Raw genomic sequence first — 12,574 nt, 5'->3', positions numbered from 1 at the left:
AGGATTTAAATTAATACAATTATTAATTCATGATTGAAATTGATACAACCCTTAAGGCGTACATTGATTTTTCTTTAATATAAATAATGCAAATTTTGATTTATTTTTAAAAGAGATAATCTATTTACTAAGGTTAATTGTTTTAAAAGGAAAAACTGCTAAATATATTTTAAAATATAGTAAAATGGCAGTGTCTATGAATGATATATGTTTATCAGGGTCTATCACTAATAGGTAGTAAACATTTGTTATATTTATAATTAGATTGATTCATTCTCCGTCATTTGAATTTGAATATTTTTTTATTTTTATATTATTTTTGTAAAATATGCATCAGACATCCCAATTTAAATATATCTTTGTCCGTGTTTCTTAATATTGAGTTCTTAACATTTCATCAACTTCAATTTTTAAACTATATATATAAGTTAAAAAACACTTTTGGTCCCTAAACTCAATTTAAACCTTGTATTTTCAAATTTGTAATAATTTAGTTCCAAACGTAAAAGAAAAATCATCAAAATTAGATATCAATTTTTTTATTATTTCGTGATATAGACTATGTATTTTGTAAGAATATTGAGTCTCTAATTAATTTATCGGTTTATTTATGCAAAAAATATTATTAAATTTTAACACTAATTTATACGGTAAAGACTAAATCATTACAAATTTGAAAGTGTAAGAACTAAATTATTACATAATAAAGTTTAAATACTAAATTATTATAAAATTGAAAATATAAAAATTAAATCGTTATAAATTAAAGTTGGCAGACGAAATTATTAGTTGTATGAAATGTTAGAGATGAAAGATGTTTAACTATATATATATATATATATATATATATATTCAATGAGGAGATTTTATATTAGAAAAAGAGAGATGAAGAAAAATAAAGGAAGGGGAATAGGATAGGATACGATGAATGGTAAGGGGAAGCGACAAGGTGTCGACAAAGTGGAAAGCTTCCCGATGTTTCTGTCTCCCAAAACAAACCTTCCACAGTCAAATCACTTCGTCCATTGACTTTTTTGGTACACTATGGGCCCCCCCTCCTTCCTTTGCTTTTTTTTTTTTTTTTTGTGCCACCTTCCCCACTTCCCTCTAATCATATTCTCATAATTATCTCCTTATGTCTCCAACAAAATATCAACCTTTCTTCCTTTTCTTCTCCTTAGAAATAAATAAAAATTAATTACTTTGTTAAATTCACCCTTTTTGTTCCAATTTTCTATCTCACAAATTAAACTAAAAATGAAATAAATTTGATGACACAAACATGAGTTCTTTCATTTATGTTTTGAATTAACGTGGACAAAATTTGTTGAAAAGATAAATTTACGTCATAATTTATAATGGGACTTCAAAGTGAATCTTATCTAATAAACTTGATCTCTCCTTTGTAAAATATCACATTAAGATTATTCTAATGCATATTATAGATCTCGATGAATAATATAAAATTCACTCCTAATACTCCACTTGAATTAGTTAAAAAGTTTGAAATTCAAAATTATCATAGTCTCACATATCGTTAAACTAGAAATGAAACAAAATTCATGACACAAAAATTAGTTCTTATTGTTTTGAATCAATACGGACAAAATTTTTAAAATGGGTGTGAATTATAATCTTATGTTTACATCATAATTTATCATTGAACTTCAAATTAAACCTTATATCGTAAACTTGGTCTCTTTGTAAACTATCACATATGATTATTGTGACATATAGGTCTCGTTAGGATTGGTTGGTGCCACTTGGCTTTCTTATCCTATAAAAATCAACCTAGCTAGATGCAAATTTCCTCTTCTTTGTATGTATAGTGTGATAACCATACAACAACTAACAAGAAAAGAAAAGAAAAAAAAAAACATAAGTTGGATAATAATCAAGATAAATTAGGATGAATTTTAGTGCTTTCTTTCTTTAGTAATAATGTATCTTGACAACACTACATAGGAAAGAATGCATGTTGAAGTTAAAGTTTTTAAAAAAAGTTTAGAGACATTATATTTAAACCAAAACTTGCAATACATTTATTTTTTCCAAAGTTGAAAAAGATGCAAGATGGAATATGAAAATATTATATTATTAATTAAATAATTAAAAAAATGTTCGTGTAGGTTTGAGTTTCAATTATAACCTTGAACTTTGAAGCTTAAAATTTATTTCAAAACATCCTATAGACTTTTGTTGCTAAATTCATAAAAGAAATTAAAATTTTATGTTTGCTTATATATTGACTATTGCTTATGTCCACAATCTAAACTACACACAGGAGAAGTAAATTTAGGGTCATGGTTAGGGAGAAAATTATAGACCTACGCGAGGATGAAAACTTGAAAAGAAGAAGATGATAACATATGTATGGTTCACATATATGTCATTTTTTATATATTGTTTTTCTTGTATGTATTTAGATTTGTGCACATAAGTGGAAACAAACATTTTCATCCATGATATAATGGTAAAAGTCTACGGAGGTTGTTGTGAAATAAATTTCAAATCTTCAAATGATTAAAATAAAACTTTTCAAAGTTTAAGAGTATAATTGAAATCAACGGCATAGTTTTAAATTTTTTTATATATAATGAAACTAAGAAAAAAATAATTTTGGTCCTTAGGTTTTGGGTTTAGTTTCTATTTAATTTCTATGTTTCAAAATGTTACACTTTAGTCATTAAATTTTGAGTTTGATTTCAATTTAATCTCTAAGTTTCAAAATATTACACTTTTACTTCTTAAATTTTGAGTTTTGGTTCAATTTGGTCCATAGGTTTCAAATTTTATACTTTTAATATGAATTTTTCATTAAAAACTAACTTTTAATTTTGACGTTAGTGTCTATTAATTAATTTAAAATGATTATGAAGTGAACTTTAAATATTAGTTTTATTATTGATGGAAAAAAATACTGACATTTAATTAACTATAATTCTTTAAATTAATTAAAAGACATAATCAATAAAAAAAATGAAAAGTGAGTATTTAATGAAATAATGAAGTTAAAACTGTAAATTTTGTAATCTAAGAATCAAATTGAAATTAAATTTAAACCTCAAACATAAAATTATAACATTTTGAAACTTAGGAACTGTATTAAAATCCAAATGAGTATTTATAGACTACACACATAATATATTTTAAAATTTAAGGACTAATTGAAAATTAAACTCAAAACTTAGAAACGAAAAGAAGTATTTCTCAACAAACGAAAAGAAGTATTTTTCAACTGATATTATTCAACAAATGATGAATTTGTTGTGAACTTGAAAAGAACAATGGAAACACGGATACCAATAAAATATAATATTAAAATAGATATAATATAATATAATAATAAAATAAATAAATATTAAAATAAATTAAACATAATATATAAATAATATTAAATAAATAAATAACAAAAGTAAATAAAATAAAAATGATGGATTTCTCCATTTTCTCCAATCTTTTTAGATTTTGCACAATGTGTGTATTCCAAAACCCCACTATTTATAGACAATTTAACAAGTAGGACGTGAGTTACATTGGCATTAATAATGTATAATGTTGACACATGGTCCATGGACACTAAGTATGAATATCTAATAGGCATCTATTATCATAATATTTAGAATACTCCCCCTTAGATGCCCATTATATATATGAAATATGTCTCGTTAAAACCTTATTAGGAAAAAACCCATTGGGAAAAAAATCTTAGTGAAGAAAAAAGAGTACATATTTCATATAATCTAATATTCTTTAAAAAAAAAGTATATTTACTCCTCATGAAAATATCACTTGAGATCTCTGAGTCACTACATTCCAATATTGTGTACTAATTTCTTCAAGGTTGCAGTTAGTAATGATTTTGGTAAATAAGTCTGGTAGGTTATCCTTACAACAAATTTGTTGTACAATGATGTCACCATTTTCTTCAAGATCACGAGTATAGAAAAGCTTTGGTGAAATATGATTTGTTCCATCTCCTTTAATATATCCTCCTTTGATTTAGGATATGCATGTTGTATTTGAAGGAACTCTTATACAAGAGTACCTCTGAGCGCAAGTGGATCGTTCCAAACTCACTATGACAGAATTACCACATTTACAATCTAAGAGAACAGATATGCAATATACAAATAATTACAGGTATGCTTTGAGAACTAAATAACAAGAAAACAAGAAAACATACAATTGAAGAACACTTCTCCACATCAAATCTCGTTCTCTCCAAAGGTCTGCTCCTCTCGCTCTCGCTGGAACGTCCAAGAAAATTGTTCACCAAAATTCCGATCGTCTACCCATGAACAGCCTCCACAAAAACACAGCAACAATAGGGATGACACCACCACTAAGAACCCTCGGTATTCTCGGGGTGAGAATCCAGGAGGTATAGGCTCTGTTGGATTTGGTAGAGGAAAGGTAGATTGTATACAATGACCGGATAAGTGGGAGAAGGCAGGGTCTATCGTATAGACAATGCTTGATCGTTTAGAAGAAGGTACACGATCGTTTAGTAAATAGGTTGTGATCGTATAGACGATTGTTTAGTAAACGCTCGAGCGCGCGATCATTTAGGAAAGAGCTAGACAATCGTTTAGCAAATCCTATGCGATCGTTTAGAAAGAGGTGCACATGCATACGATCGTGTAGAAACTTTGAGTTATCGTGTAAGCTCTTGGTTTGCTATGCGATAGGCTGTATACACAATGCATGAGCATATTATCTGATCTCTTACAAAATGAAAACGATTTTCATTTTATTCTTAAGTTACAAAAACTGAATGAAACCACCCACTAACATATGGTTACGGAGAAAACGCCAGCACGATTATCCTATAATTGTCCAATTAAAATAATAAATATAATCATATTATATTCATTAACCTATAGTTTAATATCACATATAAACCATAGTGTTTTCTCCTCCACTAGATACAAATCATATTTATATCCATTTTCCTCGCACCTATACAAATCAAAAGATCGTTCTCAAAGGCAGGAGTTCCCAACTCACTTAGGATTGAGGTCATATTACCTATGGTCATTCTAGTGAAGTGGAGTCTCTATCATGAACGACGTTATATAACGAGACGTTAACATTTCGTGGTCAGGTCTTATACAAATTCTTTGTATAGGACGCCCCCGCTCGCATGTCCCCCACATGAATGATCAGGATCAGACCATCTATAGTAAGTCACAATACTTGTAACTATTCTACAAAGCGGGCCGCATCTGTAGCGTTATCAGGATAAGGTTTCCCTCTTATATCCATATACTACAGACCATTTTGGTTATCACTTAAAACATGATCCACTTGTATGTCTCCACATACATGCTTAAGTTACAAACGATAACTAGGGATTTTAGTTTATTGGTTTATGGTAAAGCATATAAAACATCCAATGTTCATAGACAATAAGTGAAGAAAATATCATATATTATACATCACAAGCGTTTGTTCAAAACTGTGTTTACAAACTACAGGACATGAGAGTTTAGGGCATCATCCCTAACAATGTTGTCTTCGTATAATATCATTGGAAGATTTTTACTAGAAGACAAACCACATGTTCCACAAATGTACTGAGTCATTTATCTTAGTCATACACATTCTCGACTAGCCTCATGAATTGCAAGAATTTCAGCATGATTTGAGGAAGTAGTCATATGGTTTGTTTCATTGATCGTCATGATATAAAAATTCTTCTCCATGTACTAAATAACCTATTTAAGATCTAGCTTGTTTGGGTTAGATAACTAACTTGCATCTTCATAACCAACTAGATCATAATTAGATTTATTAGAATAAAATAAATCAATGTAAACTAATTCTCAAATAAAACATACCATATGTTTAACTCTACTCCAATATTCTTCTTTTGGAGGAATATGTCATGGTATTGTATATCGACCATTAGAGAATATGTTTTCTCATAATTAATATCAGTCTATTGTGAGAATTATGATGGGATCTGTCTGGCTTTATATCTTGTGGCTTCTCTATATTTGTTTTACAAATACTCCACTTGTATCATACATGTTTGACATTCATTGATGTCTGAACTACTAGTTCTCAAAATTTGAAAAATGAGTTTATTTATATTGGATTGTTTCTTTCCACATTAGTCAATCCTTTCTATGTTGATATTTTTCATACTCACTTTCATAAACAATATCGTGAATAACATTGTCTGCAAATTGTCAACTTATATGGTTCCATAATTTATTGAGATCTCATTATTATCCTCATTTACTTTAATATCCTTATGAGTACTTATATATAGGATTTCTTCTAGAACATCCATATTATTAACTGAGTCATTTATTGACTATTTCTTTTTCGAGGATTTTTATCTTTGGAACTGAATAGTTTATCACGTTTCTGGTGTGTCCCAGACTCATTAGTGACAACTTATTGCTTTTATTAGAACGTTTGTAGCTGGTATATATGACTTAGTTGCTTTCTTAGCATTTATAAATGCATATGGTAACTTATTTGCTATATTTGCAAATGAATTATTTTATAAACTTCAAGTTCACATTGATCTGTATAGGGATTTAAATGAGACAATAACAATGCATTTCATGTAATTTCTTTTTCCAACTTTTTAATCCCTCCCCCCAATGTTGAAAATTTTGTTTCATTAAAACAAAAATCAGTAAATCGTGCAGTCATCACCTGTCAGGGTCAAAATACTTAATAATTGATGGGGAATCATATCTAACATATATTCCTAACCTCCTTTGAGGACCCATCTTAGTATATTGTGGTGGAGTAATTGGAACATATACTGCACATCCAAAAATTCTCAGATGGGAAATATCTGGCTCATGGCCATAAGCTAATTGTAATGGCAAGTACTTATGATAAGCTACTAGCATAATGCGTACAAGTGATGCCACATGCAAAATAGCATGTTCCTATACAGATGTAGGAAGCTTAACTCTTATAAGCAATGGTCTAGTAATTAACCGCAAACGTTTTATGAATGATTCAACTAAATCATTTTGTGTATGAACATGAGCTACATGATGTTCAACACTTATTCCAATTGACATACAATAATTATCAAAAGCTTGAGATATAAATTCACCAGCATTATCAAGACAAATGGTCTTAATTGTTTAATCAGAAAATTGTGCTCTTAACTTAATTATTTCAGCAAGTAATCTTGCAAATGCAAGATTTTGACTTGATAATAAGCACACGTGTGATCATCTGCTGAATGCGTCTATTAATACCATAAAATATCTTAATGGTTCACTTGGTGGGTTAATAGGTCCACATATATCTGAAGAAGATCAGACATGAGGATTTCCATGAGCAGCGGAATGATCGTTCCAAATTCCATTCGTATTTAAACGTACAGAGACTAGTCATTTCGTGGTTCGATCTTATACAAACTCTTTGTATAGGACACCCTTGCTCGCATGTCTCCACATGAATGGTCAGAATCTACCATTTGTAGCAGTTCACAACACTTGCAAACCTCTACAAAGCGGGCCGTATCCGTAGTATCACCAGGATCAGGTATCCCTCCTTAATCCTTATACTACAGACCTTTTTAGGTTATCACTTAAGGCATGATCCACTTATATATCTCATATACATGCTTAAGGTTTACATATAATAACCATAGAGCTTAGTTTATTGGATATGAGTAAATGCCAAATAAAATAACTCTTATTTTATTCATAACAATGTGTATAGATTACAAACTACGAGACTCCGGGAGAATTAGGACATCAGTCCCAACAATATCACCATGAATTCGTTCTAAAAATGTAGGTGATTCAATCACTTTAGCTGGTGATGGTCTAATTATCAATTTTCCTTGAGATCAAGCATCACATGATAATTCATTAGATTGAAGAATCTTTTGACTCTTCAATGGGTGTCCATTTGAATTCTCAATAATTCTTCTCATCATTATAGATCTTGGATGACCTAATCTATCATGTCAAATTATAAATATGTTTGGATTCATGAACTTTAGGTTCATTGTTGCATATGTTTCAACTCATATATGAGTATAATATAATTCAGAAGATAAAGAAAGCAACTCTTCCAATATACGTTTTTCATATGAGATAGTAGATATGATATAAAGATACTCCATATTATTCTTTCTATCAGTCTCAATATGATAACCATTGCAACATATCTTTAAAACTAAGTAGATTTCTCTTTGATTGACTAGAGAACAATACATTGTCAATTATAAATTTTGTTCTTCTAGATAAAATAATATTTGTTTTTTCAAAGCCTTCAATTAGGTTTGTAGAACCTGATATCGTTTGACTTTTACTTCTAGCATTGTCAGTTTAGAAAAATATTTTCTACTTGTAAGTATTGTATGTGTAGTTGCGCTGTCTGCCAGATATAGATATTCCTTACTCAGTTTTTAGTCACCCAACATATGAAAATGATACATGTTTCTTCATTAAAAGAAAATAATTATAATAAGAAAAACAACACTTGGAATATACAAAATTTAATATTAACCAAGGAAAAAAATATAAAAAGTAAACAATATTAATACTAAATATTCTCAAAATCAAAAGAAATGCTTGTAATGTCATCAAATGTGTCAATTTTCTCTTCAAGAGATTTGAAAAAAAAGTGTCACATCCAAATCTGTTATATTGGATGGATAAAATATATCATTATCATTGTATGCAAAATTTGCTTCCATATGTTTTTTTTTTTTTTTTTTAATTTTCCTCCAGGGAGACTTGATAGAGATTAACTAAGTGTTTTGAATTACAATAGGTACGTGGCCAATGGTCAGTCGTCCCACATCGGAAGCAATTAGTTTCAATACTTTTTTATCTCTTATCTTGTGGTGTTTTTCGTTTGTGATCACCATTTTGTGTGGTTCTCTTGAAATTTGAATGATTAGAACGATCACCACAAAAATAATAATTATTTCTTTTTCTGTCACGGTCACGATCTCAACCACGACCACAACCTCGACCACAATTATTAACATGCACACCATTCACTTCAGGGAATGGTATCGTTTCAGTTGGTTGAGATTCATGATTTTCATTAATAACTTGTTATTTCGTTTGGTTACGAGAAGACATGAAATTAGTTCATAATACTGTTTAAAACCTTTCTCTCGATATTGCTACTACAGGAGCATATCCAAAATGTAGAAAAATGTCTTCTCTAACATATTGATTTAAAATTTTTGAGCCTCAAGTGCATTCATTTACGACGAGTTTTAGGAAAAAAATTTGTTTTCAGATGACTACATTTTTATGGCATCTAGGTATATTTTGGCATCAAGCACAATGACATAAATTCTAATTTTATAATATACAATGACATAAATTCTAATTTTATAATATTTCTCGTAGTAATATTATTACAAAATATTTCATTTATATTAGAAATTTAATGTTTATCAAATATGTAAAACAACATTTAATTTATTAATTATAACAAAGAGAGAAAGATCAACATACCTTTAGGACATATTTTTAGCGAGAAAAACGTTAGGAGCTCGTGCTAGTAATGTATTGTGAACTTGAGGAGCACAACGGGAACACAGATACCATAAAATATAATATTAAAATAGATATAATATAATATAATAATAAAATAAATTAAACATAATATATAAATTTGTGAAATAAATTAATAACAAAAGTAAATAAAATAAAAATGATGGATTTCTCCACTTTCTCCAATCTTTTTGGATTTAACACAATGTGTGTATTCCAAAACTCACAAAATGCCACTATTTATAGGCAATTTGACAAGTAGGATGTGAATTAAATAAATACTAATAATATGTAATATTGAGACACATGGACAACACTTTGAAAAATGAGGACATAATCAATAAACACTCATAAATCTAACCGATATCTATTATCATAATATTTATAATAAAATTAATATTGTTGTGAAATGAACGTAAAAGGAAAAAAAAAATAAAAAACGAGAAAGGCATTTAGATTGAATGTACCGACATTGACCACCTTAATTTCAATTTGTGTTTCTCGTGTCGAAGAAACTTTGGTACGTGTGGGCTTAATGGCTTAAACCGCCATACCCCACGTGTCTTCTTCCTATTTGTTCTTTTCCTCATACAATAATCATATCTCATGATCTATTTCCAGCTTTATTAGTTCTATATATAATATATGAAATGAAATCCTCAAACCAACAACTTATAATTCATTATTCACTAAACAAAATACAAAGGAGTTTGTGGTTTGCATCATTAGCTATGTCATCGTCGGAGACAGTTCCAGAGTCGCCGGAATCTGATTTGACTCAAATCAATTTCGATGAAACTGAGCTCACCTTGGGACTTCCAGGAGCCGAATTCCGGCCAACTGATCACAAACCCAACGCCAAACGTTGTTTCCTTGACACTGTTGATGCCGGTGTTGGGAGCTCGACAAGCGAACCGCGTGACGGTCACGACCAGCCTCAACTCATCTCTTCCGGCGATAGTGAGTTTTAACATCCATCGTAGTCTATCCAATTAAACTTTTTGAATATGATAATGATTCGATTTTGTTATGGTAATCAGAACAATTTTGGAGTCAAATTTTCTTTGGATGTTATTATGTTTTTATTAATATAATTCAAGCTCCTAAATGGAAGAATGTTTTCATTATTATAAATAAAAGATTGTATATTTGGGTATAATTATGTTTTTAACGACTCACTAAGATTCAAAAAGGAAAAAAATGATACTACCCAACACATTTCCATAACCATTTGGTCTTTTAATTTTTTATTTTAAAGATTTAAGATTATAAACATTATTTCTACCCGCTCTTTGTTCTAATTTTTTTTTTTTTTTTTTTTTGGAGTGTTTTAAAAAACAAAGGTAGGTTTTGAAATCTAAGAAAAAAAAATAGTTTTTAGAAACATGTTTTTGTTTTTTAATTTGCCTAAGGATTTTAGTGTTTAGTAAGGAAAGATGAAAATTATGATAAAAAAAAGTTGTAAAAAAGAGTATAATTTTTAAAAATCAAATAACTATCAAACGAAATCTGCAACGGTAAAAATTTGAAATTATTTTTTAAGAGAAGAAAGAGAGTTTATTAGCTATAGAAAGACAAGTTGAATTGAGCAAAGTAAATTGAAGTTAAATTTTGATAGGTAGAATATTATTAATATATGGAGTATATTTTTCATATACATAGGGCAAAAGCGGGCAGTAATGGGTTGGCCGCCAGTGAGATCATACAGAAAAAAGACAATAGAAATGAACAGCAAATACGTTAAAGTTGCGGCTGATGGGGCGCCATATCTGCGTAAGCTCGACCTTGAGATGTTCGATGGCTATCAACAATTATTCATCGCATTTGAGCAATTGTTTACCTCTTTTCCTATATGTTGTGAGTCCATATAATTCATACTCTTTTTTATTTTTATTATTAATCTTTTCAACAATCACATGTTCGGAGATTGAACTATATATTCAAACGATCTCAAAGATGATAACAGATGTCTTATCGATCAAGTTATGCAATACATGACTATCTTTTTTTTTTATCATATGATTCTTCTACTAAATGATGTAACATTTAATGATAAGACCAAAGGATTTGAATTTTAGATAATATATATATTGCTAAAACAAAAAATTTAATTTAAATTTTTTTTAAAATGATAGATACGTGTGTGTTTTAGGTGATTACTTGGAAGAAGGAAACAATTTGAACCCTGTGAAAAGAGCAGATGAATACTTACCAACCTATGAAGACAAAGATGGAGATTGGATGTTAGTCGGAGATGTCCCTTGGAAGTAAGTTGATATTCATTGTTTTTTTCCATCAATTTCAATTTGATCTTATTTAACTAATTAATTAGGGGTAACTACAAATATAGCCATTAGATTCAAAGTATTAGCAGATATAGTACAATGTAAAATAGTTTGTAGATATAGAAAAATTTAAGTCCAGTTTTGGAATCTATTAGTGATACACTATATCGTTACTAGAAGTCTTTTAACAATAGAATTTATCAATGATAGATTTTGCTATATCAGCAAATCTTTAAAAATGTTACTATACAATTATAGAAAGTGTTATCTATCGCAATTACCTAGTTAATTAACATTCCTCCCTTCTAATCAACTTACAAAATGTGCAGGTTGTTTATTGAATCTTGCAAACGTATTCGTCTGATGAAAGGTTCAGATGCCATTGGCATAGGTAACTTTTTTTTTTTAATTAAGAAATTTATTCTGTTCTGTTTTTATTATCCAAATGAACAATAGGTTGTTAATATGTGAGTTTGTTGTTGACTTATATACAGCTCCAAGGACACCATAAAAGGAGGGAAGGAGAGGAAGCTTTTGGATGGACAGCTTTTCTTTTCTTTATCCTTTTTGAATTTGTTAAAGTTTGGATGAATATGCTTGTAGTTATGGCATTGCCTTGACGTGATTAGGCCTCGGTTGATTTTGTATAATAAAATGTCAGTTCAAAAAAGTAATATTTACTTAACTACAGTGTTGTACAGTTACCAATACCAACATAGCTTAAGTAGTCAAATATTAATGACTTGTTTATAAGTTCTAATTTTGAAGCTCTTCCCCTCA

General features: G+C 29.2%; 1 protein-coding gene across 1 annotated transcript; it reads left to right on the top strand.

Annotated features, from left to right (window-relative positions):
* Positions 1-10,147: 10,147 nt before the first annotated feature.
* LOC120072300 (auxin-responsive protein IAA1-like) lies at positions 10,148-12,574 on the top strand. The gene is made up of 5 exons (XM_039024754.2): positions 10,148-10,469; positions 11,172-11,366; positions 11,662-11,776; positions 12,124-12,185; positions 12,289-12,574. The coding sequence occupies exons 1-5, from the start codon at positions 10,160-10,162 to the stop codon at positions 12,303-12,305; spliced, it is 699 nt and encodes a 232-aa protein (XP_038880682.2). The 5' UTR covers positions 10,148-10,159; the 3' UTR covers positions 12,306-12,574.

This window comes from Benincasa hispida, chromosome 2 (assembly GCF_027475165.1).
Source record: "Benincasa hispida cultivar pf3 chromosome 2, pf3_genome.v1.1, whole genome shotgun sequence".
Lineage (NCBI taxonomy): Eukaryota > Viridiplantae > Streptophyta > Magnoliopsida > Cucurbitales > Cucurbitaceae > Benincasa > Benincasa hispida.
The sequence above is the reverse complement of the archived record's forward strand: the minus strand, read 5'-3'. Positions and strand labels throughout refer to the sequence as shown.

Excerpts from the sequence above, each read along its gene's own strand:
- LOC120072300 (XM_039024754.2), top strand. The coding sequence starts at position 10,160 with ATGAAATCCTCAAACCAACAACTTATAATTCATTATTCACTAAACAAA. Across the intron at positions 10,470-11,171 it reads ACTCATCTCTTCCGGCGATA|GGCAAAAGCGGGCAGTAATG; the intron begins GTGAGTTTTAAC and ends TCATATACATAG. Across the intron at positions 11,777-12,123 it reads GTCGGAGATGTCCCTTGGAA|GTTGTTTATTGAATCTTGCA; the intron begins GTAAGTTGATAT and ends CAAAATGTGCAG.